The following is a 26,939-nucleotide window of genomic DNA, read 5'->3' on the forward strand; positions in this document are numbered from 1 at the left end:
GAGGGGAATCCTCTGTGTTTTGAATCCGATTACCCTGTAAAGTTACCTTCCATCTTGATTTTACAGATGTGCTTCTTTAACTTTTTTTTAAGAATCTGGCTTACCAATTTGGTTGGTAGATTATTCTCAAGCCTCCCCAGGAAAGGGCATGAAGGAGCTTGGGGGGATATTTTAGGGAAACAGGAACTCCAAGTGGTTCTTTTCCTGAATCTTAGACTAACTCATTTGGTGGTGGCAGCAGTACCCATCCAAGAACAAGGAAGGATTTTTGCCTCGGGGAAATTTTTAATTTAAGCTGGTAGAAATAACCTTAGGGGTCTTTCATGCGGGTCCTCGCATCTGTACCCTAGAGTTCAGAGTGGGGAGGGAACGCTGACATGGTCTGAGCCGTGGGATCATTTTGAACCAGAAGCACAAACCTCAGGATATTAAAAAAATTTTCTTTCTCTCTCTTTTGGCTGCTTGGAAAGCAGGGAGGCTTTTGGGTTTTTTTGTTTGGTTTTTCTTAAGGACATTTTTTTTTTCTTTTAGCTGAGAGCAGCTATAGTGTGTTTTTTTTTGTTGTTGTTTTTTTTTTTTCTGTCTCAATGCAGAGTAGTTAAATCCAGCAAGGGAATTCACAAGCTGTGTGGGTTTTTTTTTCTTTCTAGCTCTCGGGTTAAGCTAGGCTAAGTGCAGAAAGGCTAGGATGACAGAAAGTAACGTCCAGAAAAAGCTGGAATTAGCCAGATTTGAAGCTGAGGAAAGACAGAAGGAACATGAATGACAGCTGGAACTCAGACAGATGGAGACTGATGCACAAGTGGCCAGAGAAAAAGCTGCTAGGGAGGCAGAAACAGCCAGAGAAGAGGCTGCCCATGAGAGAGCTATGGAGGCCCAAAAGCATGCTCAGGAAGAGAGGGAAAGAGAGAGGAAGCATGAAAGGGAGTTAGAGATGGCAAGGGCTAAGCAAAATATACCAGACAACCCTAGCAATCCTTCTCCAGGTACTGCTTCCCATCTGAGAAAGTTCCCCACCTACAAGGGAGGTGATGATACAGAGGCCTTCTTAGAAAATTTTGAAAGGGCCTGCCTTGGATACAGCATCTCTACAGACCAGTACATGGTAGAGCTGAGGCCGTAGCTCAGTGGACCCTTAGCAGAGGTGGCAGCTGAAATGCCTAAGGAACACATGAACAGTTATGAACTTTTTAAAAAACAGGGATAAATCTCCCTTTTAGCTCAGGGAAAATTCACAAGCTAAAAACAAAAGATAATCGAACATGCCTTGCCTTATTTACATACTCTTTTTGCAATATTGAGACTGATTTTAGGATGATTTTAGGAGAAGGAGTTTTCTGACCTGATGCTTCTCTGCTTCCCCAGGGAACACACAAAACAAAGAGCACAAAGCCACCCCCCACCCATTCGAAAGTATCTTCTTTCCCCCCTTGGTCCTTTTGGTCAGGTGCCAACCAAGTTATTTGAGCTTCTTAACCCCTTACAGGTAAGGAGGAATTCTAGGCCACCCTTAGCTGTATGGTTATGACAGTACTACAGTAGTTTAGAGATTCATCTGAGATCATTGAATTTGTGACCCACTTAGCTGGAACTGAAACGAGATTCTCGTGAGGCCAATGTTCTAGTCATCAACTTACTCTTTTTGTGTATGTCTTGTCCTTGAGCATTGCACCTTGAACACTTTTTAATTACTTAAAAACTTGAAACATGAACTGTGAGAATAAAAACTAAATTTAAAAGCTGTTCTGATTGGTTTAGGCTGGTTGGGTTCATAGCACTTATGATCAAGTCTCTTTACTAGTCTTCCATTTCTTTTGTGTACAATTCAAAATGTGTTTAATTCTCTTTAAAACTGAGTGGCCTGGAACCTGACAGTGTTGTGGGTGCTGTTGTGGTTTTTTGGGGGGGTTTGTTTTTTGAGACCACATCTCACCACGTACCTCATGTTAGTTAGAATCAGCTGAGATTCTTGTTTTTGGTTCTGAGGTCTTTTTAAACATTCCATGACTGGTCATAGAATCATAGAATATCAGGGATGGAAGGGACCTCTGGAGGTCATCTAATTCAACCCCCTTCTCAGAGTAGGACCAATCCCCAACTAAATCATCCCAGCCAGGACTTTGTCAAGCCTAACCTTAAAAACTTCTAAGGAAGGAGATTCCACCACCTCCCTAGGTTACCCATTCCAGTGCTTCACCACCCTCCGAGTGAAATTTTTTTCCCTAATAGTCAAAGTAAACCTCCCCCACTGCAACTTGAGACCATTACTCCTTGTTCTGTCATCTGCTACCACTGAGAAGAGTCTAGATCCATCCTCTTTGGAACCCCCCTTTCAGGTAGTTGAAAGCAGCTATCAAATCCCCCCCTCATTCTTCTCTTCTGCAGACTAAATAAGCCCAGTCCCCTCAGCCTCTCCTCATAGGTCATGTGCTCCAGCCGCCTAATCATTTTTGTTGCCCTCCGCTGGACTCTTTCCAATTTTTCCACATCCTTCTTGTAGTGTGGGGCCCAAAACTGGACACAGTACTCCAGATGAGGCCTCACCAATATCGAATAGAGGGGAACGATTACGTTCCTCAATCTGCTGGCAATGCCCCTACTTATACATCCCAAAATGCCGTTAGCCTTCTTGGCAACAAGGGCACACTGACTCATATCCAGCTTCTCGTCCACTGTAACCCCTAGGTCCTTTTCTGCAGAACTGCTGCCTAGCCATTTGGTCCCTAGTCTGTAGCGGTGCATGGGATTCTTCCGTCCTAAGTGCAGGACTCTGCACTTGTCCTTGTTGAACCTCATCAGATTTCTTTTGGCCCAATCCTCTAATTTGTCTAGGTCCCTCTGTATCCTATCCCTACCCTCCAGCGTATCTACAACTCCTCCCAGTTTAGTGTCATCTGCAAACTTGCTGAGGGTGCAATCCATGCCATCCTCCAGATCATTTATGAAGATATTGAACAAACCTGAGAAAGCAGGATCAGTGAGTTATCTTAAGTGCCTATACACAAATGCAAGAAGCCTGGGAAACAAGCAGGGAGAACTGGAAGTCCTGGCACAGTCAAGGAATTATGATGTGATTTGGAATAACGGAGACTTGGTGGGATAACTCACATGACTGGAGTACTGTCATGGATGGATATAAACCGTTCAGGAAGGATAGGCAAGGCAGAAAAGGTGGGGGAGTTGCATTGTATGTAAGAGAGCAGTATGACTGCTCAGAGCTCCAGTATGAAACTGGAGAAAAACCTGAGAGTCTCTGGATTAAGTTTTAGAAGTGTGATCAACAAGGGTGATGTCGTGGTGGGAGTCTGCCATAGACCACCAGACCAGGGGATGAGGTGGACAAGGCTTTCTTCAGGCAACTAACAGAAGTTACTAGATCACAGGTCCTGATTCTCATGGGAGACTTCAATCACCCCGATATCTGCTGGGAGAGCAATACACCGGTGCACGGACAATCCAGGAAGTTTTTGGAAAGTGTAGGAGACAATTTCCTGGTGCAAGTGCTGGAGGAACCAACTAGGGGCAGAGCTCTTCTTGACCTGCTTCTCACAAACCGGGAAGAATTAGTAGGGGAAGCGAAAGCGGATGGGAACCTGGGAGGCAGTGACCATGAGATGGTCGAGTTCAGGATCCTGACACAGGGAAGAAAAGAAAGCAGCAGAATACAGACCCTGGACTTCAGAAAAGCAGACTTTGACAACCTCAGGGAACTGATGGGCAGGATACCCTGGGAGAATAACAAGAGGGGGAAAGGAGTCCAGGAGAGCTGGCTGTATTTTAAAGAATCCTTATTGAGGTTGCAGGAACAAACCATCCTGATGTGTAGAAAGAATAGTAAATATGGCAGGCGACCCGCTTGGCTTAACAGTGAAATCCTTACCGATCTTAAACACAAAAAAGAAGCTTACAAGAAGTGGAAGATTGGACAAATGACCAGGGAGGAGTATAAAAGTATTGCTCAGGCATGCAGGAGTGAAATCAGGAAGGCCAAATCACACTTGGAGTTGCAGCTATCAAGGGATGTTAAGAGTAACAAGAAGGTTTTCTTCAGGTATGTTAGCAACAAGAAGAAAGTCCAGGAGAGTGTGGGCCTCACACTGAATGGGGGAGGCAACCTAGTGACAGAGGATCTGGAAAAAGCTAATGTACTCAATGCTTTTTTTTGCCTCTGTCTTCACAAACAAGGTCAGCTCCCAGGCTACTGCACTGGGCAGCACAGGAGGAGGTGACCAGCCCTCTGAGGAGAAAGAAGTGGTTCAGAATTATTTAGAAAAGCTAGATGAGCACAAGTCCATGGGGGCCGGATGCACTGCATCCGAGGGTGCTAAAGGAGTTGGCGGATGTGATTGCAGAGCCATTGGCCATTATCTTTGAAAACTCATGGTGATCAGGGGAGGTCCCGGATGACTGGAAAAAGGCTAATGTAGTGCCAGTCTTTTTAAAAAAAAAAAAAAAAAGGGGGGGGGGGGGAGAGGATCTGGGGAACTACAGGCCAGTCAGCCTCACCTCAGTCCCTGGAAAAATCATGGAGCAGAGCCTCAAGGAATCAATGCTGAAGCACTTAGAGGAGAGGAAAGTGATCAGGAACAGTGAGCATGGATTCACCAAGGGCAAGTCATGCCTGACTAACCTAATTGCCTTCTATGACAAGATAACTGGCTCTGTGGATGAGGGGAAAGCAATGGATGTGGTGTTCCTTGACTTTAGCAAAGTTTTTGCTATGGTCTCCAACAGTATTCTTGTCAGCAAGTTAAAGTAGTATGGGCTGGATGAATGGACTATAAAGTGGATAGAAAGCTGGCTAGATCGTCAGGCTCAACGGTAGCGATCAATGACTCCATGTCTAGTTGGCAGCCAGTATCAAGCGGAGTGCCCCAAGGGTGGGTCCTGGTCATATTTGAGGGCTCCCGTTTTTGGAATTGATTCTTCTGCTTGATCCAGCTGGCCAGTCTAACACACTTCAGGGAATGATGTGAGACATGCTTCTTTTTGTTCAAAGTTTGAGATTTGGATTTTCAATTTTGTTTTTGAGAACAGTAAATCTAATTTATATTGTATAATCAAACATCTATTTGTGATGGTTACAAGTCAGCTGCACATTTTCTGATATGAGTGCATCCCCATAGGTATTAGGCCTTGTGCTTTATCTTTGCTGGGGTGAAATCACCTAATTCTTCCACTTTTTGAAGGGTCCTGGGCTACAGTATGCTGTGGACCAACTTTACTTACCCTAGGAGGTCTAATTGGGTTCATGTACCTATGGTTCTTCCCACTGGAAGCTTGTGAACAGTCATGGATACAGTGACCCCAGACAGTCCTTTTAAATAAAGAATTGTTTTTTCTTAACAGTAGGAACAAAGCATAACTTAAGAGAAAAGATTTTTAAAGCAACAAAAGGCCTATATGTATGTCTTTCACCTAGAGTATCACCATACTCTTAATGGGGACCCTAGTATGTCATCTTATCCCCAAACTCTGAACCTCTGGAATCTAGGTTCACATTCCTTTTTCGTTTCTGTATGTGAGTGAGTCTTTTTATCTAGTCTCAAGTCTTGTTGCTCTCCTCTGTTTTCTGAGCCTGGATAAGCTGGTTTGGGTGGCTCAGCAGCAGTCGGTGTAGCAACGTTCTGGTGAAGAGAGTCATGGGTGTTTGCTGAGGTGGTTATCTGAGTTGGTCTCTTCCCTGCCTGCATTTTCTGACAGTCTTGCTATTGAAGTCACTCAATATATGCATACAGTAAACTACATAATAGTCCAACAGAATGTAAAATATTGTTAAGTTATTACATAGCAGCTATAGATCTGTCATACTACTCACTATGACGATAGGCATTATTAAAAATGAATTAGCAAACTCAAAAACAGCTAAACAGTTCCTGGGAAGTTTAAAAAATAATTTTGCTTTTGGACTGAGTACATAAATGAAGAATTCCTTTAAAAGTTACACTGTTGGCTGGAAGTTGTAAGGTTTGCTAAATAGGTGTGTGTATGTGTGGTGTGTTGGTTTTTTTTTTTTTATAAGAATGGGAAGGCTCAGGTTATCCATACCTATCGCTAAGCTATAGATTTTATTCGGTATCTGTGCCCAACACTAAAGTTTGAGCATGACCAAAAAGATGGTTGCATTCTTTGGCTGAGTTGATGACACAGACACTGAAACAGGACCAGGTCAGGTTCAGGAAAGAGGTTACTACTCAATGTGACACACAATAATTGTTGTTACTAGAGCTAACCAAAAAAATGGTAAGGCTTTCTTTAAAATTAACTTTTTCTGCAAATTTAAAAACATGTTTTTTCATTTATTTAAAGTTTTTAATGGAAAAATTTTTATCTAGAAAAATTTGGGGTTTTTATAGGTTGTTGGGTATTTCCCCTTTCTCTTCCCTTTATTTTTGCCCCATTTTGCCAAAAGTGAAGGGAAAGGAGAACATGGAGAAATGGAAAGAAAAATGAAAAATTACCACCTGAGGTTCCATTGAAAAAAATAAAATACACCCCCTCACCCCCCAAAACTTTCCAGATCAGGGAGATGGGAAAAGAGCAAATTTTTTAACAAAATAAAAACTTCTTAGAAAGACTTCTGACCTGTTCTAGTTGTTACACGATCCAACTTTCTGCATTATGGTGACATTTTTATACGCATATAGTTCAACAGGGTTGAGAAATGTTAGATTCACTGGACAGACCTCTTCCACAGAAAGAGCTTTGAGGAAAAATTTGACGAATGGTTGTTAAAGGCTGGTATAGTTGGGGAGAGCATTATCAGCTTGACTGCATACAATATGATAGATATAGTGGGACTAAATTTAAAATTGAAGGTAAGTAGCTTGTTTTTGATGTGATGGAGAAGGCACCAGTAGAGCAGATGGGAAGAGTGGGTGAAGTGGTCAAAATGGCAACCAAGAATTTTATTTCTAAATTTCAACTGGGGATTATAATAAAAAGATCTTAAAGGTCTCCACAGTTGAATGGAGAATAGGGTGTGACTTTTTTTTAAATTGAGAGTAAGATATGCCAGGTTTACACTAAAAAGTTAGGTTGACCCAGCTATGTCACTCTGGAATCTGAAATATCCACACCCCTCAGCACTGTAGGTAAGCTGATCTAACCACTGGTGTACACAGCACTAGGTTGACAGAAAAATAGAGTTGATGTTTTATCAAATTAGAGTTGCCACTTGCCACCTCGGGGGAACAAAAACCCCATGACATCTGAGATGATCCTGAGCCCATGAAACTGGACAGCTGGCAGTCTGAACTGAACACTCTTACAGATTTTCTGGGAAAGCTATCTCAAAGAAGGGAAAACATGGACAAGTGGCAATCTTACATCATATATAGATGATGTTGGAGTAAAATGAATTAACTGCCAGAAAGATTCCTACTTGAAACAGAGAACTAAGATTTTCCTTAAAATCATGAATTTTTTAAAGTAATTTTTTTCCCCTTCTGATTTTTAAGCTCTGTAAAGAATACATTTTCAGTCTTTCTCTACGGCCGTGATAATTAGAAACTTTTTTTAAAATGTAAGTTGGGTTTCTCATGTGGCTTCCAGAATCCAGAAGTTGGGGCTTGAAGAAAAACACCAAATATTTGTGTGTTGGGATTAGGGCTTTGTGCGCCATTAGCAGTGGTTCAGGAAGTTGAACGAGAAGTAGTGCCCACTCTGTTGTGCTCATTATCAGCTTGATCCTTCCTGGTATAAAAGTCTGAGGAATGCTGGTTAACCACTCCTACGTTGGACAGGCAGGTAGGTGAGTGAATTTTTCAAGTCCTGAAATTTTACAATATTTTTATGCCTGTCTGGTGGCTTGTATGAAAGCAGGAGCTGAGCAAGGACTGATAAATAACTCACTTATGTACAGAGAAAAATGGATTTTCATATTCCATCTCGTTTTTCCATCTTACCACTGTGTTCAAATAGAGTTAGTTAATGTGCTGCTGCTGCTTGTAAGAAGTTGGAGTATTTACTATTGCAGTTGAGATCAGCGGTGATACTCGGTCTGTATCCCCTTTGGTATAAAAGAGCGGGCACTACTGGCAGAGTGTCCTACATGAAGGCCAGCTTCCTTTGGAATTCTTTCTTCTCCCACCCTGTTCTGAAATAGCCCCATTTTTTTGCCCTTGTGGGGAGTTCTCAAAGCTCATATGCTTGAGTGGGTGTTGGTGAAGGGCTCAGGTGGTTGGCGGAGCAGGGGGGATTTCTGTGTGGCATGATAGCATGGTGAGGACAGTTGGATTTAAAACCAGGTTAATCTGATGACTGGATGATATGTGGAAGTGTAAGGCAGAAGGAGAAATATGGTATTAGGTGATTTGTTCGCTAACTTCTATGTACTGTTTTACCAGCTCATGATGTTTGGTGTTTATTTTGGTTAAACCCCAGCTCCTGCAGTCATCTGATTACATGAGAATTTCAGCAAAAACAATGAGGAGTCCTTCTGGCACCTTAAAGGCTAACAAATTTATTTGGGCATAAGCTTTCATGGGCTAGAACCCACTTCATCAGATGCATAGAGTGGAAAATACAGGAGCAGTTATAAATACACAAAAAGATGGAGCCTTACCAAGTGTGAGGTCAGTCTAACGAGACAATTCAATTAACAGTAGGATACCAAGGGAGGAAAAATAACTTTTGAAGTGGTAATGAGAGTGCCCGTTTCAAACAGTTGACAAAAAGGTGTGAGTAACAGTAGGGGGGAATTATTATGGAGGAAATTAGGTTTAGGTTTTGTAAGGACCCAACCACTCCCAGTCTTTATTCAGAACTAATGTGATGGTGTCCAGTTTGCAAATTAATTCAAGTTCTGCAGTTTCACACTGGAGTCTGTTTTTAAAGTTTTTGTTGTTGAAGAATTGCCACTTTTAGGTCTGTTATTGAGTGACTAGGGAGACTGAAGTGTTCTCCTACTGGTAAACAAGCTACTTACTTTCAATTTTAAATTTAGTCCCACTATATCTATCATATTGTATGCAGTCAAGCTGATAATGCTCTCCCCAACTATACCAGCCGTTAACAACCGTTCGTCAAATTTTTCCTCAGAACACTTTCTGTGAAATGTTATGTTGAATGTTATAATTCCTGATGTCAGATTTGTGTCCATTTATTCTTTTGGTGTCTGGTTTGGCCAATGTACATGGCAGGAGGGGCATTGCTGGCACATGATGGCGTATATCACATTGGTAGATGTGCAGGTGAACGAGCCCCTGATGGCGTGGCTGATGTGGTTAGATCCTACAATGGTGTCCCTTGAATAGATATGGGACAGAGTTGGCACCAGGGTTTGTTGCAGGGTTTGGTTCCTGGGTTGGTGTTTTTGTTGTGTGGTGAGTAGTTGCTGGTGAGTATTTGCTTTAGGTTGGGGGGCTGTCTGTACGCGAGGACTAGCCTGTCTCCCAAGGTCTGTGAGAATTTCAGCTCACTTTCATTTTCTTTATTAAAAAAATATAGTTTCTGGCCTTCATGGCTGTTTGAGTAAAGTTTGAAACTGTAAACCATGGAGGCTCAAAAACCAGAAGACAAAAGAACTCAGAAAATATTTTTATAATGTCATGAGTTCTAAGGCAATCTTGTGATTTTTTTTTGGGTGGCTGACTTTGAATTATTTAGACACTTAGGCAGTAATGCCAAAATGTCCATGGTATCATTTTTAATTGTATGTTAAGGGTGCCCGAGCTTCAGATAGGTAATATTTCAGATATCAGATAGGTGTGGAATGTTTTAGACTGAAATTGAAGTAAGTAAAATCTTACTCCTCTGTATTGGTATAAAGTTGCTGTCTGGTCCAAATATACTCTCTTATCTACATAATGTGTACTTACTTCAAAGGATACAGCAACCAACTTGAACTCCTTTGAGCATAATTGTTGTCAGCTGCAGAAAATATTTTTAGCTGACAACACTAATATCTAAAGGAAAAAGTAGACAAGGTAGATTGATCTTTAGAGGCAATTGTACTACGCTCATTCCTGTTGTAGATAAAATTGCCCTTTTTATTGGGGCAGCAAATAATTTAAAATATGCACAAATTCATTTGAAAAAGAGATGTCTTTCACCTATGGGACAATTTTCGGTTCAAAAGCTTGCTTATTACAAACTGTTTGTTCGTCCAATTAAAAAAAACAACAAACTATCTAATGTGCCTTGTCCAGCATTTGCTGAGAAGGAAGCTGGTAGAAAATTAAGTTGTTGTTAAATGCATCGGTGAAGTGCAATCTTGTCATGCTCCATTAATTTCTAGTTCTTATGTTTAGCTTCTCAAATAGATTTCTTCAGAATCACATGGAGAGAATGTTGCTGATATAATTCACTTTATTAGGATAGATGTCTTTCAACATCATTATCATGAATTCTCAACTTTTTTATATTGGGATTGGTACTTGCTAAGTATTCCAAAAATGATAGGTAAGGATTATAGAAGAAATGGTGTAGAAATAATCTAAACTCAAAACTAAAGTAGAGGAGAAAGTGATGTTGCCCTTTACTGTAGGGATACTTTTTGGCTACCGTTTCTGAAAAACCTTTCAAGTTCCCTCAGTGCTTCAGCAGTCAGCACAACTTTTTTAAAATGAAGCTGACTTTTTTTAAATGACCTGAATGCAAAGTAAAATATCTAATACAGTGGTTCTCAAACTTTTTTTTTTCCCCTGCAGACCACTTGAAAATTGCTGAGGGTCTCGGCGGACCACTTAATGATCTTTCCAAATGTTGTTTGTACTGTTAGCTAACTATTGTAAAGCGCTTTGGATAAAAGCGCTATATAAAATAAACTTAATTAATGTTTTTTATTCTACAAATAAAAGCACACAACTCATATTTTAATATCAGTCGTCTGACCTTTCTAATGCGATGGCTGTGCCCTCTCTCCCCTGCTGTGGCAGCCCCCTTGCTGGGGCGGGGAAGGAGGCGTGGGGGGAGAGGTGGGTCTCTCCCTGGCAGCCGCAGCCCTGGAGCTGGGGAAAGTCCACTGGCCCGTCCTACTTACCCCCTATTCCCTCCAAGGCCACCACCTCACCTTACATGTGCATCTTCTCCAGGGTCCAGGAACCTAATTAGTGGAGCCATGCCTGCACGGCTTCACTAATTAGGTGGGTGGCCCTTCATTTTCTCGTGTGCGGCTGCCCGGGGCGCACCTTAGAGGGAACTATCTGCAGACCACCTGAATGGAACTCGCAGACCACTGGTGGTCTACGGACCACAGTTTGAGAACCTCTGATCTAATACATGTAAAAGAACAATTTATATCGAATTATGTAGAACATTAAGTAAATTTTTGTCTTTTTTCCTTTCACAGAATGTTGGCTTTGAAAGCTCAGGGAAGCAGTAGGGGAAAAAACGTAACACAGTGGTAAGTATCATGTTGTTTTTTTTTCTTTTGAACCAACAGTATGTTTGTTAAAATATTTAAACACACTTCCAGTTCTCAAACAGGATTGACTAAATTAATGTATTTTAAGACTTTATGCTACATCAATCCTATGCTGTTGTTCTAAAATATTTTCCAATGAGAACTGATGCCAAATTTTAAGGTTAAAAATATCTGCTGTGAGAGCCAATTGAAGGATGCATGTTTTCAAGCTAGTTAAGCACATTTATGTGACTGTCTATGTGAAAGGAGGATATACAGGGAACTAAGGGGAAAACGCCCGCCCTAGAACTTAACTGTCCATTGTAAAGCTCACAATATTTTTAATAAATGTTTGAAAGATGGTTTCTGGATCATAAAAATATTTTAGAATCATAGACTTTAAGGTCAGAAGAGACCATTATGATCGTCTAGTCTGACCTCCTGCACAATGCAGGCCACAGAATCTCACCCACCCACTCCTGTAACAAATCCCTAACCTGTGTCTGAGCTATTGGTTTAAAGACTTCAAGGTGCAGAGAATCCTCCAGCAAGTGCCCCATGCTGCAGAGGAAGGTGAAAAACGCCCAGGGTCTCTGCCAATCTGTCCTGGAGGAAAATTCCTTCCCGACCCCAAATATGGCAATCAGCTAAACTCTGAGCATGTGGGCAAGACTCACCAGCCAGACACCCAGGAAAAAATTCTCTGTAGTAACTCAGCTCCCACTCCATCTAACATGCCCAATGGCCTGTGATGGGATATCTACTGCTAATAGTTGAAGATCAATTACTTGCCAGAATTAGGCTATCCCATCTCCTCCATAAACTTATCAAGCTTAGTCTTGAAGCCAGATACGTCTTTTGCCCACACTGCTTCCCTTGGAAGGCTGTTCTAGAACTTCACTCCTCTAATGGTTAGAAACCTTCGTCTAATTTCAAGTCTAAACTTCCTGATGGCCAGTTTATATCCATTTGTTCTTGTGTCCATATTGGTACTGAGCTTAAATAATTCCTCTCCCTCTGTGGTATTTATCCCTCTGATATATTTATAGAGAGCAATCCTATCTCCTCTCAGCCTTCTTTTGGCTAGGCTAAACAAGCCACGCTCTTCGAGTCTCCTTTCATAAGACAGGTTTTCCATTCCTCTGATCATCGTAGTAGCCCTTCTCTGTACCTGTACCAGTTTGAATTCATCCTTCTTAAACATGGGAGACCAGAACGGCACACAATATTCCAGATAAGGACTCACCAATGCCTGGTATAAAGGTACTAACACTTCCTTATCTCTACTGGAAATACCTCGCCTGATGCAGCCCAAGACCGCATTAGCTTTTTTTCAGGGCCATATCACATTGGCAGCTGATAGTCATACTGTGATGAACCAATACTCCGAGGTCCTTCTCCTCCTCCTGTTACTTCCAAGTGATACGTCCCCAGTTTATAACAAAAATTCTTGTTGTTAATCCCTAAATGCATGACCTTGCACTTTTCACTCTTAAATTTCATCCTGTTACTATTACTCCAGTGTACTAGGTCATCCAGATCTTCCTGTATGATATCCCGGTCCTTCTCTGCATTGGCAATACCTCCCAGCTTTGTGTCATCCGCAAACTTTATTAGCACATGCCCGCTTTTTGTGCCAAGGTCAGTAATAAAAAGATTAAATAAGATTGGTCCCAAAACTGATCCCCGAGGAACTCCGCTGGTAACCTCCTTCCAGCCTGACAGTTCACCTTTCAGTGTGACCCGTTGTAGTCTCCCCTTTAACCAGTTCCTTATTCACCTTTCAATTTTCATATTGATCCCCATCTTTTCCAATTTAGCTAATAGTTCCCCACGTGGAACAGTATCAAATGCCTTACTGAAATCGAGGTACATTAGATCCACTGTGTTTCCTTTGTCTAAAAAATCTGTTTGGTTTGACACGATCTACCTTTTGTAAAACCATGTTGTATTTTGTCCCAATTACCACTGACCTCAATGTCCTTAACTACTTTCTCTTTCAAAATTTTTTCCAAGACCTTGCATACTAAAGATGTCAAACTAACAGGCCTGTAGTTACCCGGATCACTTTTATCCCCTTTCTTAAAAATAGGAACTATGTTAGCAATTCTCCAGTCGTACAGTACAACCCCTGAGTTTACAGATTCATTACAAATTTTTGCTAATCGGCTTGCAATTTCATGTGCCAGTTCCTTTAATATTCTTGGATAAAGAATATCTCGGCCCCCCGATTTAGTCCCATTAAGCTGTTCCAGTTTGGCTTTTACCTTGGATGTGGTAATATCTACCTCCATATCCTCCTTCCCGTTTGTCGTCCTACCATTATCCCTAAGCTCCTGATTAGCCTCATTAAAGACTGAGGCAAAGTATTTGTTTAGATATTGGGCCATGCCTAGATTATCCTTAACCTCCACTCCATCCTCAGTGTTTAGTGGTCTCACTTCTTCTTTCTTTGTTTTCTTCTTATTTATATGGCTATGGAACCTTTTACTGTTGGTTTTAATTCCCTTTGCAAGGTCTAACTCTACATGGCTTTTGGCCTTTCTCACTTTATCCCTACATGTTCTGACCTCAATAAGGTAGCTTTCCTTGCTAATCCTTCCAGTCTTCCATTCCTTGTAGGCTTTCTGCTTTTTCTTAATCACCTCTCTGAGATGCTTGCTCATCCAGCTTGGTCTACAACTCCTGCCTATGAATTTTTTCCCCCTTTTTTGGGATGCAGGCTTCTGATAGTTTCTGCAACTTTGACTTGAAGTAATTCCAGGCCTCCTCTGCCTTTAGATCCACAAGTTCTTCAGTCCAATCCACTTCCCTAACTAATTTCCTTGATTTTTTTTTAAAGTTAACCCTTTTGAAATCAAAAACCCTAGTCACAGATCTATTTTTGTTTATCCTTCCATTTAGTTTGAACTGAATTAGCTCATGATCGCTTGAACCTAGGTTGTCCCCTACAACCATTTCTTCTATGATGTCCTCACTATTCACCAAAACCAAATCTAAAATGGCATCCCCTCTAGTTGGTTCAGCAACTACTTGATGAAGGTCTGCATCAGCTATCACATCCAGGAAAATCTGAGCCCTATTATTATTACTAGCACTTGTCCTCCAGTCTATATCTGGGAAGCTAAAGTCTCCCATGATCACACAATTCCCATTAGTATTTACTTCATTAAAAACATTAAAGAGGTCTCTATCCATATCAAACTCAGATCCCGGCAGTCTATAGCACACCCCAAGCACTATGCCAGGCTCTAGTAGCTTTCTTCCCCAATGTGATTTTTTTGCCCAGACAGGCTCTGTCTTATCCATTCCATCACTTATTTCTTTTCAGTCTACCTCATCATTGATATACAATGCTACTCCAACACTTTTGCCTTTATTTCTGTCTTTCCTAAATAGCACATACCCTTCAATAGTGTACAAACATCTTAATTTTTGCTGTTTGGCTTCGCTCACATTCTTTACCCTATTAGGCACAGACATTCTACCGCCAGTATCACCTATTAGACTGGTATGTACACTATCCTTCCTCCTTATGTCCATTCTGCTACCCCCGGCTGTATCCTTTCTTACTTCGTTTTCTTCCCTCTCAATGTTAAAATCTGGTGTGGAGATTACCTGGCCATCTCCCAACCATCTCCCCCAAATTCCTAGTTTAAAGTTCTCTTGATCAGTTGTGCCATCCTCCATCCTAGAAGTCTATTTCCCTCCTTACTCAGGTGAAGTCTATGCCAAGAGAACAGTCCTCTCTCCATGAATGCTTCCCGGTGGCCATACATCCCAAAGCCCTCTTTATAGCACCACTGCCTGAGCCATCTGTTGAGCATCATAATCTTGTCCCACCTTTGTTGCCCTTCTCTAGGAACAGGGAGAATGCCACGGAGCCTCGATTTCCTTAAGCGTCTTCCCCAGCCAAGCATAGTCTCCCTTGATACGTTCCAGTGAGAATCTAGCCATATCATTTTTCCCACATGAAGGACAGTCAGTGGATTCTTTCCTGCTCCTGTTAGGATCCTCTTCAGCCTCAGGTCCACATCCCATATCTTAGCACCCGGCAGACAGCATGCCGTTCTGTTCTCTGGATCAGCTCTTGTTACAGGCCTGTCTGTTCTTCTCAGTAAGGAGTCATGTAGACCTGCCTTTTCCCGGTGATGGTGTAATTCTCCAGTCTATCCCCTATTCCCTCTGGCTGCAAGTCCTCCTGATTCCTATTGTCCCTTGCAATCCTCTGCAACCCATCCCGTATCCTTCTGGGGCTCGTATTTGGGGTGATCTCCATTGACTCTTGCTTTCTTCTTATAGGACTAGCTGCTCTTCTCTTCTTCCTTGCCCTCTCACCTTCAATGACCCCTACTGTGCCCCTTCATTTTCCAACTCTGCAAACCTGTTCCTGAGCTCTATTTCTCCTTCACTAGCCCATCTTTTCCTCTACCTAGTTCTCTTAGTCACATGCTTCCACTGTCCCCTTTCCTCACCTAGCAGCATCCCCTCAGAGTTCTTTGGTCCTGCTTCCCATTGCAAATATGAGCTTTTCCCATCAGCCTCCTCATGTCTTTGCTCCATCATCCGCTCAACTCCCCTCCCCCCCTTCTAAACTCAACCAGAATTTCCACCTGTATCTCCAGTCCTCGGATCTTTTCTTCCATCAGCTCTATCAGGTAGCACTTCATGCAGACAAAATTCTTTTCAGGTACCCCCTCCAGGATCATGTACATGCCGCAGCTTCTACATCCAGTCATCTTCATTGTGTCTTCCACTTCTTGGGTCACTACCACTGCTGCCTCTGTATCTGTCATAGCCTTCTCGCCGAAGTCCTGTTAGTCCAGGAAACCAAACCAAAACACCACCACCCACAGCAAAACAAACCCCCAGCGAGCACCACACACTCCCTTCACTAGCCTGTTGGTTCCTTTTCCTGGCTCTTAGTCTTCCCCCCAAACTCCCCTTACAAACGCCCACTCAAACTCCCCTGTTTACAGCTCTGTTTGCTGGCTCCTGTGCCGCTGCAGCTGTCTGTGAGGCTTTTATGTGAGGCAGTAGATGCATGGAGGTTATTTGACAATTTGCAGGGCTTTTCCTCACCTTTGCCCCCAAATCTGCAAAACTTTTGCATCTTGGAAATAAGAGTTCAGTGCTGCCCTATTAATGTAGGATCATTGAAAGTATTTAAAATGTTTTATTTATATATATAAAGAGATAGAGAGATTCATACATATATATGATTAGCATATATTAATAAACATATATAAGACAATCAATATTAATATATAATTAATAATTATGTATTAACTTTTATAGTTTGTTTTTTTTGCTGCTTGTGGCCCAAATTTTATAGAAAAGCCACAATAGGAAGTCTGCTATCTTTAGGCTGATGTCAATTTAAATACCAATTTCACCTGAAGTTGTAAGGATATATAAAGTGTCTGCAACTGAAAAATAAAAAAGAATATTTAAATGAAATATTTGCCTATTTGTATCTACCAAACCTGTAGACAAACTTCTGTGGTATGTCTTCCAAACAATATGACAGCTACTTCTGTTTACTCTGAGTGTTTTAATAAGATTTTCTGGTTTGTGGAAATGCTAGTTAATATTGACACCTCAGTGGTCATAACTGTATTTAAACTGACAGTATTTTTAATTAGTCTTCAAAGACACTTGTCTGCATATTTTTACCTACCGTTGTTTCAAATAATGTATAAGATAATTATAATTGAAAGAGTTTTTTTGCTTTCTTTATTTGTGCGTTAGACACTGCTTTGGGCTAGTGATTGCAGATGCACTCTGCCCTGAGTTACAAGGGACAGTGTGTTGTTGTTCTCTGCATTCTTCTTTTGCTGCACGAGGATTGTCATTTGCTGACCCGTGAATCTTTAAGAACACAGGACTGTTCAGAAAGCTGTAAGCAGGGACTTTATTTCCTGGCAGGAGGATTACCATTGAGGATGTTGAAATGCCAGTAATGGTCCTGGGAGACCCAGCCTACCCCTGGCTCATGAAGCCATACAACATTCACCTTGACAGCACCAAGGGGCAATTCAGCTACAGGCTGAACAGATGCAGAATGACAATTGAATGTGCTTTTGGTCGTTTGAAGGGTCCCTGGCATTGTTTACTCACAAGATTAGACTTCAGGGGAAAAAAATTCCCAACGGTTATAGCTGTCTGCTCTGTCCTGCATAATATCTGTGAAGCAAAGGGGGAAAAAATTCTGCCGGGGTGGAGGTGCAGTGGCTGTCTGCTGAATTTGAACAGCCAGATACCAGGGCTATAAGAAGAGTTTGGCTTGGAGCTATACAGTTCAGGGAGGTTTTGAAAGACCATTTTAATAGTGAGCCAGAGTGATTTGTGTTGCTGTAGTGCGCTCTACCTGGGCTTTCTCTTTTGTGGTCCAGAATGAGACTTCTAGTGATTGCTGTATATGTAGGAATATAGCATTGTCAGTGCGCCTATTAATATTGTTTGTGAATGATGATGATATAGGTTCTGTGACACAGTGCAGTAAGAGGAAATTGCTGTCAGACCTGCTCATTGCCAGCCAGCATATGTTGTGAACTAATAAAGATACATCATATTTCAAAAAATAGAATTTTATTCTGTAACATGAACCAGTGAATTAAATAAAACACTTAGAACTTAATAAAACTTAATAGATTAAGGGAACAACTTAGGAAAGGGAAAGAACAGTCATTTCCATTTCAGGTATAAATACGCCAATCATGTCTTTCACAGGTCAGTGTATGTGAAGCTGTTGTTTTCTTTAATGTCCCCCTGGGTGGAGTAGTAAGGGTAGTGCACTGACCCCTGATGCCACGTGGAATGTTTTAGGGTGGTACCAATATAGAGTTCTCTATGGGCTGCAGAGGGAGGCAAGCACAGGATTGTTGAACCTGCAGGTCCACCAGAGAATCCTGCATCTGTTTGCTCTCTGAGATGTGCAAGCATCTCTTACTGCATGTCTCTCTCCTTTTCTCGTACCTTTATCCTCTCTGCTCTATCCTTGCCCATGCTGTCTGCAAGGATGATCCTTCAGGCCCTCTGCTCATTTTCTGGTGCACCACTGGCTTGTAGCATCTCCTGACTTGTTATCCCGAGTCCTCTTCTTTCTCCTTATCTGGGTCAGGCGTTCTGCAAGTGTGGAGGGATAGACCCTGAAGGCCACAGTGGCAACGGCTGTAGATACAACAAGCACAGGAACCATTGTCCGTGTATTCACGATGGAAATCGAACCTTAAAATGCTGAACTCACTCCCCTTGCTCCCCAAAAGTTGTAAGCACTACATTCTCACTTTTGCTTGGGAGTCATGATCAGTGTGGCCTTCTGGGGTTTGGGACATGAGGCGGGAATAGCTCGCTTGCGTGATTCTAGTTGTATTGGGCAATGGAACTGAATCCTGGCCTAGGGAAAAATGGAAAGTCCTGCTGTTCACTGAGCTGGTCCATTGTTATGGGCATACATGTATTAATGGTCCGGTAGAATCTGCAGGAGACCAGTACTGTGCTTTGTCAACAACAAACTTGGCCGGGTGCCTTCATCCCTTAACAAATCTTGTGGTCGTTGGGCAGTTTACTCGAGGTCTGCTGTGCCAGCTGTCTGTGCAGGGCTGGGGTGGCACACAGAGGAAACACATGCAGCCAAACATCTATCAACATCTAACAACAACTACTTTATTGATTTTGTTCATGTTATCAATATTTTTAAATGTATTTTGATGTTTAGTATTTTATTTACTAATCTGTCTGCTAAAATTGTCCCATCACTATAGTTTCTGAGAATAACCCAAGTATCTTAAAATAAGTGGAGTTCTAAGTTGCACTAGCTGTTTAAGGGACCATTTGACAGTTGTGTATGTCTGGAACCCGTTATGCTCTGCCTAGTCCATTCTATGTCTGAGATGCTCCCTGTGCTGGGGGATGTGGGAAGGGAGAGATAGGATTTCGTAACACTGACTTGATTTCTGCTTATTTCATTGACTATGCAAAAGCGTTAGATACCATCCGATATAGCCATCTTCAGAGAACACTTGCAGACATGGGGATTCCAAAGCATTTCATTGAATTAATTTTAAGTCTCTACCATTTTCAGACACAGCACTGTGTGAACAGGAACAGGTGGCAATGAGTGGTTTTTCACTGGACAGGGTGTGAGACAAGGGTGTACTCTGTCCCGAAGCCTTTTCAAGGTGCGGGCAGGGAATGAGACAAGCTGTGGAGGGCTGTGACAAAATGGAAGGATCTGGGGTTTTTATTCGTAGATGCCTCTTAACTGCCCTCAGATATGCTGTAGCTCTTTGCTACAATGACTGATGCAATGCAACAAATGTTGGAGTCTATTAAAAACAATTAGTAAGGAATATGGACTGAATATGGCAAAAATCAAAATGCATGGATATTGACAGGATTAACAAAAATGGAAGCAGACCTCATGGTGCCGAAGTAGGTAGTAGATGGGGTCCTACATATCCGACCAACGAGGCTGTTCCAAAGAAATTAGAAGAAGACTAGGAATAGGTTGCTTACAAAAGTTTGGAAAAACCACGCCATCTCAAAACGTGCAAAGGTTCGCCTGGTGAAAAGCTTATTTTTTCCATAGTGACTTGTGGATGTGAATTGTGGAAAATAAATGCTGCTGACAAGATGAAAAATTAAGCTTTTGAGATGTGATGGTGGCAGCAAAGGTTCTTGCGAATCTCCTGGTTCTAAACCTCCCTCCTTCCCCCAAAATATTAGTTGACAATATTATTTATTTATAATATTAGAAATCAGCAGGTGCACATTTATGTACTTTAGTCACATGAGGCATATAGATGGAAATAACTTCAAGAAAGTTAGGGAAGGAAAGGTGGTGGTCGTTGTAGTACAGGGCAAGGAAATGGATAGATGGCTGTGTGCTTGAAGTTAACAATAGATCAAGAAGGCATCTGAAAATTCTGCTATGATATCACCAATATTCAGACATGAATAAATGGATTTTTACTTTCCTGTATTCCAATCCCTGTACACTGATTAGGCAAAGAGATTATTTTTTTATTTTGATTTAAATGACACAAAAGATGACTATACAAAGCCCTATTTTAATACTGCTGGAGTTTTGTTGTAATATTAATTATTCAGTAAGGAACTCTGACAGCCTGCCATCTACAAAAGGCTGCTTTTCCACCCTTTCATGATAGATGGAAATTCAGGCACTATAATAGTACTAACACTCATGCATGAGTTAAATAAAATTTGGAATGTAAGGCACCCCCACAAAATGAGTTCCAGATGAGAGAAGTATAATTTGGAATATGTAGCAGACTAGATATTCACAGAATCAAATTTGTAACTGCATAAATTCAAAGGTGGAACATAGATTGCAGTTACCTTTTGCACTGCCAAAAACAAAAAAGTTGTGTTCATTGTTTTCCATCAAAATCTTTTTCCTATTGCCTGTTCATTTACTTTTAAGAAGTAAAAACCAATGTTTAATGGCTTTTTTCTTAAAAATCTGTATTTTGAAGCTTTCCAGACTGTGGGTGAAATTGCAGAAAATGAATAGAATTCCTGTGTCTGAGCACCTTTTTAAGTGTTTCTTTGTAGTGCAATTTTTAGTGGCAGTCACGTTCCTAGTTGGATCAATTTACAGAAACCATACTGGTTCGTTATCTATGTCTACTTTTTGAATGAGGGTGCAGAATCAGAGAAATGTATGGCTGGAAGGGACCTCAAGGTCATTTTGTCATCCCAACAGATATTTGTCTAACCTGTTCTTTAAAACCTCCAGTGATGGAGATTCCACAACCTCCTTTGGAAGCCCAATCCAATACTTAACCATCCTTATAGTTAGGAAGGTTTTCCTAATATGAAATATAAAAGCATCTCTTAAAAGAAATGTCTACTTAATTTTCTAGGAACTAAAGCATAATGCTCCTGAGAAAGTGAAACTTTGCTGTAAGAAGCGGAGGTTTCAGTTTGATACTCTTTTTCTCTTTTAAAAAAAAAGTAAAAATTTTATAGCCTGATTTTCACCACTGCCAAGCAGCCACAGTATCCTTTTCTTCAATGGAAGTTGCAGGTGCTGTGCAGTCCTTAAAATGTAAAAATTCTAAACTTTGTGTCTAATAAGCTGTTGAGGTAAAAAATAATATATTAGTTTCTCAAAGTCTAAAGATATTTCAGAAACCTCATTTTTGTTTACAGTGCCTGAAAATGACAACAAAGCGGAACTTGTTTGTGCGGTTGGTGCCATGCCGCTGTCTGCGTGGAGAAGAAGAAACTGTCACTGTACTTGATTATTCTCACTGCAGCCTGGAACAAGTGCCGAAAGAGATATTTACCTTTGAAAAGACCTTGGAAGAGCTCTATTTAGATGCAAATCAGATTGAGGAGCTTCCAAAGGTATGGTGTTTGGGGTTTGGTTTTTTGTGAGGTGTATTAACCCTGTTACTTTACTACATCTGTATTATACAGCAGTGGAGTAATAATTCTAAAAGTCTGTTGTCTTTGAGGGCCCTCGTAGGTGACCAACTTCCATTTTCAACTCACCAGTTTAAACTTCTTAATATGTAACTGAAGACTTTGTTGTTTTTGCTTCTTTTCATCTTCATCACCAGTATATGGAAAATTTGATCATTATCCTGCCTGAATCATTGTTGAATATTACTTTGGTAGGCTCTTTAAAAGTTGACTATTTTTCACATTTATAGCTTTTGTAACCATTGGAAGTCCAAGCAATTGAAACCAATGAGGACGTTATTCAGTTTCTTGTTTACCCCAAATAGGGTAGTAGCTTACAGTTAATTAAGCCCACTGGACGTCAGTGGGAGCAGTTAAGCCAACACTACTAATAATACTACTACTAAGAGCTTGTCTACCCTTACTGTGGGATCGATGAGCAGCAATTAATGCATTGGCTGTCGATTTAGCGGGTCTAGTGAAGCTCTCCTGTCGACTCCTGCGTGCGTAAGTAGATCTAAGCTATGCCAATTTGAGTTACGCTATTCACGTAAGTCAAATTGCGTAGCTTAGATCGAATTTCCCCTGTAGTGTAGACAAGGCCTAAGTCAAGATATTGTTTGTCAACTGTCCAAACTGAGAATTCTCTACCTTTTTAAGTAGGAATAGATGTTAATAGCAACTTGATGTTCTACAGGTCTTAAAAAGGCCAGAAGTGACCGTTTTATGATGATGTCGTCCGACTTCCTGTATATCACAGGCTATAGAATGTCTCCAAAATAATTTCTAGAGCATATCTTTTTAGAAAAACATCCAATCTTGATTTTTTTTAAAAATTGTTAGTGATGGAGAATCCACACAACCCTTGGTAAATTGTTCCAATGGTTATTTACTCTCACTGTTTAAAAATGCATGCCCCATTTCTAGTCTAAATTTGTCTAGCTTCAACTTCCAGCCGTTGGATGGTGTTATACCTTTCTCTGCTAGATTGAAGAGCCCATTATTAAATATGGGGGAAGACCATGTGACCTAGTGATCTAATGAATACATTTATAGATTCAAAAGGGACCAGTATATCGCAGGCAGTTAAATTCACTCAGGTACCCCCTGTATTACAGCCAATAACTTTTGTTCTTGACTAATGCATATCTTCCAAAAGGTCTTTATTTTTGAAGACTTAAGAGATGGAAAATCTACCACTTCCCTTGGTAGTTTGCTCCAGTGGTTAGTCATGTTCGCTGTTTAAAAATGTGTGCCTTATTTCCAGTTTAAATATGTCTGGGTTCAGCTTTCAGACATTGGTTCTTGATAAGTCTTTGTCTGCTAGATTGAAGAGCTCTTTAGTACCTGGTATTTTGTCCCTGTGAAGATACATTGTAATCAAGTTTTCCTTTCAATCTTTTTTTAATAAGGTAAACAAATTAAGCTCTTTATAAGATTAAACTCTTGACGCTCTCACTATAAGGCATTTTCTTCAGCTCTCAAATAATTTTTATGGCTCTTCTCAGCACCCTCTGAGTTTTTCCAATATGTGGATACCAGAATTGTATACAGTATTCCAGTATCTGTCTCACTAATGTGAACTGTGAATCATAGATTCAAATATTGAGAAAGGGAAAGGTAGAAGGAGACTTAGGAGGATTAAAAATAAATATATAAATAAAAATATGTCCCCAAGGAACTGACATAACTTAAGTTAGAAAAATTTCTTGGTAGCTGCATTGCATGTGTTCCAGCTAAAGAGAGAACCCCCAGAGTTAGAACCAATTTTTCAAGCTAGGCAGGCTTCTGCCTACATCAAGCTTACTCAGTCTTTCAAGGCTGTAACAGACATCTGCCTAAGATAACCTCCCAAACTAGATTGATGTGTAAAATTTGAAAGTCTCTTATGCTCCTAAGTGCTTAAATTACGTGAAAGTGGGACTTAAGCTCCCAAGTTTAAAAAAAGTATCCTAAATTTTTAGGACTAGAGTAGGTTTTATCTACCATAGCTCCTTCCCCAGTAGGTTTTGACCAATGAGCCATATCCACTTGATTCAAAATGGAGTCTTCCAGCTAACACTAAACACTGAAGCTTCCTAAAGCTGCAAAACACCTCAATTACTAGTACAGCTTCCTGGAGGTAAATCTGTTAGAAGAAAGGATCAATCATTCCTGCACAAGCATATCTTGTAGTTGGCTTCTACCTTCCTATTTTCCTTGCAACTTAAAGGACAGTTAGCCATATAGTTTTTACACCAGCCAACTCTAACTGGCTCCACACTCCCAGTGATGGACCACTGTATGAGAATACAGAAGATGAAAAAACAAAATTTTAAAACTTTTCACTTTTGTAAACCTCTTCCCCACTGCCTGTGCCATATGTTTTTCATTCTTTTCACATGAATAATTAAATAAATTTAGTATGATTTTAAAAATCTATATAGCTGTTTGCACGCAGGGATATGTTTTTGAGCACATTGTCTTGTTGGAAATAGTAAGAAAAAGGAATGGCTCCAAAAGATGTATGCCAACCAAAGCACCTATCCAGTACATTACCCAAGGAAATCCAACTAATGAAAGCACTGATGGTGCAAGCTAGTTGATTTGTAACAGGTCCATATATCTGAAGAAAAGGTACTGTGTCACTACACAGGCTAGAGTTATTCTCTTGAATAATTCATCATCCAAACTTATGGTTTGGGTGTTATGTGAATATCAAATTCCTGGGACTTGTTCCATGGTTTGTGGTTGAAATAATGGTTTATTATGTGAGCAATGCAATCCAGTGACTTCTCACTCATATTCATGGCAGTTGTTGGGGCAGTCACTAAAAAGTTAAAGTAAATTTTATCTATTCCAACCACATTCTCACTGTTTGGCCAGTTCTTCCTCAGAATTCTCTTTGAACATAAGTCGGGGGAAATGTTGCAAAAGAGATCATGATAATGAGTTGTGACTTACTCAAGATTATCAGGAACCAAATCTTCAACACCAGTGTTATGCACTATTTAATGACAGATGACAATATTAATCTTTTGGAGGAATTACTGTCCATGGACAATGGATTATCTCTGGCCTACCTGTCCTCTCCTATTTGCTATTGAAACATTGACCCTTGCCTCTGATCCTCAGATTGTCTTGGCTGCCCATTTGTAAAGTTTTCCAATAGGCATTGTCATGCTTTCTCCCGTGTGGGAAGAACTCCCCATAAATACGTACGAAAACACTTGGTAGTCCTTCAAATCCTTCCTTAAAACTCTGCTGTGATATGTACAAAAACCTTGACAGTGTTTAGGCAGCCAGGCACCGCTTAACATGCTGGTCAGCATCGTTCCTTTGTTTCCTTGTGCTTTCCCCCTCAACTTTATCTCTTTCTATTCACCAGCTGTCTCTTGTCTTTTATAGTTCGATTGTAAGCACTTTGGGGTAGAGGCCATCTTTTCATTATATGTTTTGTACAGTGCCTAGCAAAATGGGGCTCTGGCTCTAGTCACTACTCCAATACAAATAATTTTTGTTGTTAATATTTACAGATGCCATTGGCTGTCTATTCTCTTAAATTAACCCATGCACATATATATGCACAGACAGACTATCCTGCTCGTCTTAATAACTTGAAAATGTTAGTCATTCCTCCCCCCCCCCCCCCCCCCCCCCACACACACACACACACACACACTCTGTTAAACTTCTTTAGTATTGCCTTTTAAGGGAGGGGAAAATAAGGAGGCTGCATAATTTTAGATTTATTTTAAATATATTCAATTTAGATGAACTTCATCCCTTTGTAAAAAATTAACACCCACCTGTGTGGGTGTTAAAGCTTGTGTTCCAAAATGGATGGTTTTAAATGCAGACTTCAGTTGTATTTATTTGTGGAAGCACGTGTAATTGCTGTAGAAGAGGGGAATGTTGTTACTGTTTAGTGCTTTTATTTTTGGAACTCTGGTCTTATCAGCACTAGTAGAGAGTGCAGCCTGCTAATTTTGCAGACCTTGATGTTACTCATAGAGAGAGACCACAAGCACAGTTTGGTGACAAAGGTGCTTGGCCAGATTTATTGCCCTTAAGGCACAGTTCTAACAAGCTGCACAACTTGCCCTATTCATTAACACGAGTGCACTATGGCAAGGAGCAGCTCAGTTATCAGGAATTTTTGCTATCCCCTCAGCGACATAAAGGGTTCAGGTGAGATACCCTGACATTTATAGACTGAGATAAACAACTTAGGTACCACTTTATGTGTTTCATGTCCTTTGTTTATCTCCACTTGTTTCTGATATCTTGGACAAAACATTTCTATTTATGCATATTATTTTGTACTAGATTGGGGTATATTTGTACTAGCCTTCTAAAATATATTTATGTAAATATTTAATGCCTAGTACACTAGCAACAACTTGGCCAAGTGTATGTAACAAACAGTGAACTTGTAAGCATTTAGTTTAATACATGGCCTGACTGCTTTACAGCCTCTGATGCAGGCCTCAAATTTTGCACCAGAGCCAGTGCTCCAGGCACGCGCGTGCCCTCTCTCTCTCCTACAATTGCTTCTGCTTTTTTATTTATAGATTTGAGAATTGTCAGGCATTTTGACTCTGAAAAGTGAATGTTTGTTAGTATTCCTCATTACTACATATTAGCTCTAGTTAATGATTTCTGAAGCATTGGAAGGCGTTTGTAGAGAGCATCTAATATAAGCGTTTGCCACACTTGCTGGCTCTGGACGGTTACAGCTTTTCACTGATGCACATTTTGTAATTCAGTGTTTCACAAATATCCTGATTTTCTAGTGAGACGGTCAGAAGTTAAAAAGAATTAAAAACAAAAGACATAAAGAAAATGGAAAGATGCTCAGTCACTTTTTTCTTTGTTTCAATAGCAACTTTTTAACTGTCAATCCCTGCACAAGCTGAGTTTGCCAGACAATGATCTAACAACGTTGCCAGCATCCATTGCAAATCTCATTAATCTCAGGGAACTGGATGTCAGCAAGAATGGTAAGTTATTTTATTTGTTGTTACGTTTTAGAGGAGCGAAAGGGCAAAACAGTATGAATATACAGAATCCCAGAGGCAACTATTATTACTTTCAGAAAACACTTGTCTTAATATTAAATATAAATCACCAACCTAAGTGACCGTCAAACTTACTGTATGGAAAAACATGTTGATTG

The 26,939-nt window shown here is 40.6% G+C and overlaps 1 protein-coding gene across 5 annotated transcripts in view; it reads left to right on the forward strand.

Annotated features, from left to right (window-relative positions):
- The window catches only part of ERBIN (erbb2 interacting protein), a 208,224-nt gene that overhangs the window by 65,452 nt on the left and 115,833 nt on the right, over positions 1–26,939 (forward strand). For all 5 annotated transcript variants that reach the window (XM_074952640.1, XM_074952637.1, XM_074952636.1 and 2 more), the window contains 3 exons: positions 11,294–11,347; positions 21,527–21,724; positions 26,646–26,763. In XM_074952640.1, the coding sequence (XP_074808741.1) occupies positions 21,536–21,724; positions 26,646–26,763 (307 nt within the window). In that variant the 5' untranslated portion in view covers positions 11,294–11,347; positions 21,527–21,535. The remainder of the gene's footprint in view (positions 1–11,293; positions 11,348–21,526; positions 21,725–26,645; positions 26,764–26,939) is intronic.

Source organism: Natator depressus, chromosome 5 (genome assembly GCF_965152275.1).
Source record: "Natator depressus isolate rNatDep1 chromosome 5, rNatDep2.hap1, whole genome shotgun sequence".
Lineage (NCBI taxonomy): Eukaryota > Metazoa > Chordata > Testudines > Cheloniidae > Natator > Natator depressus.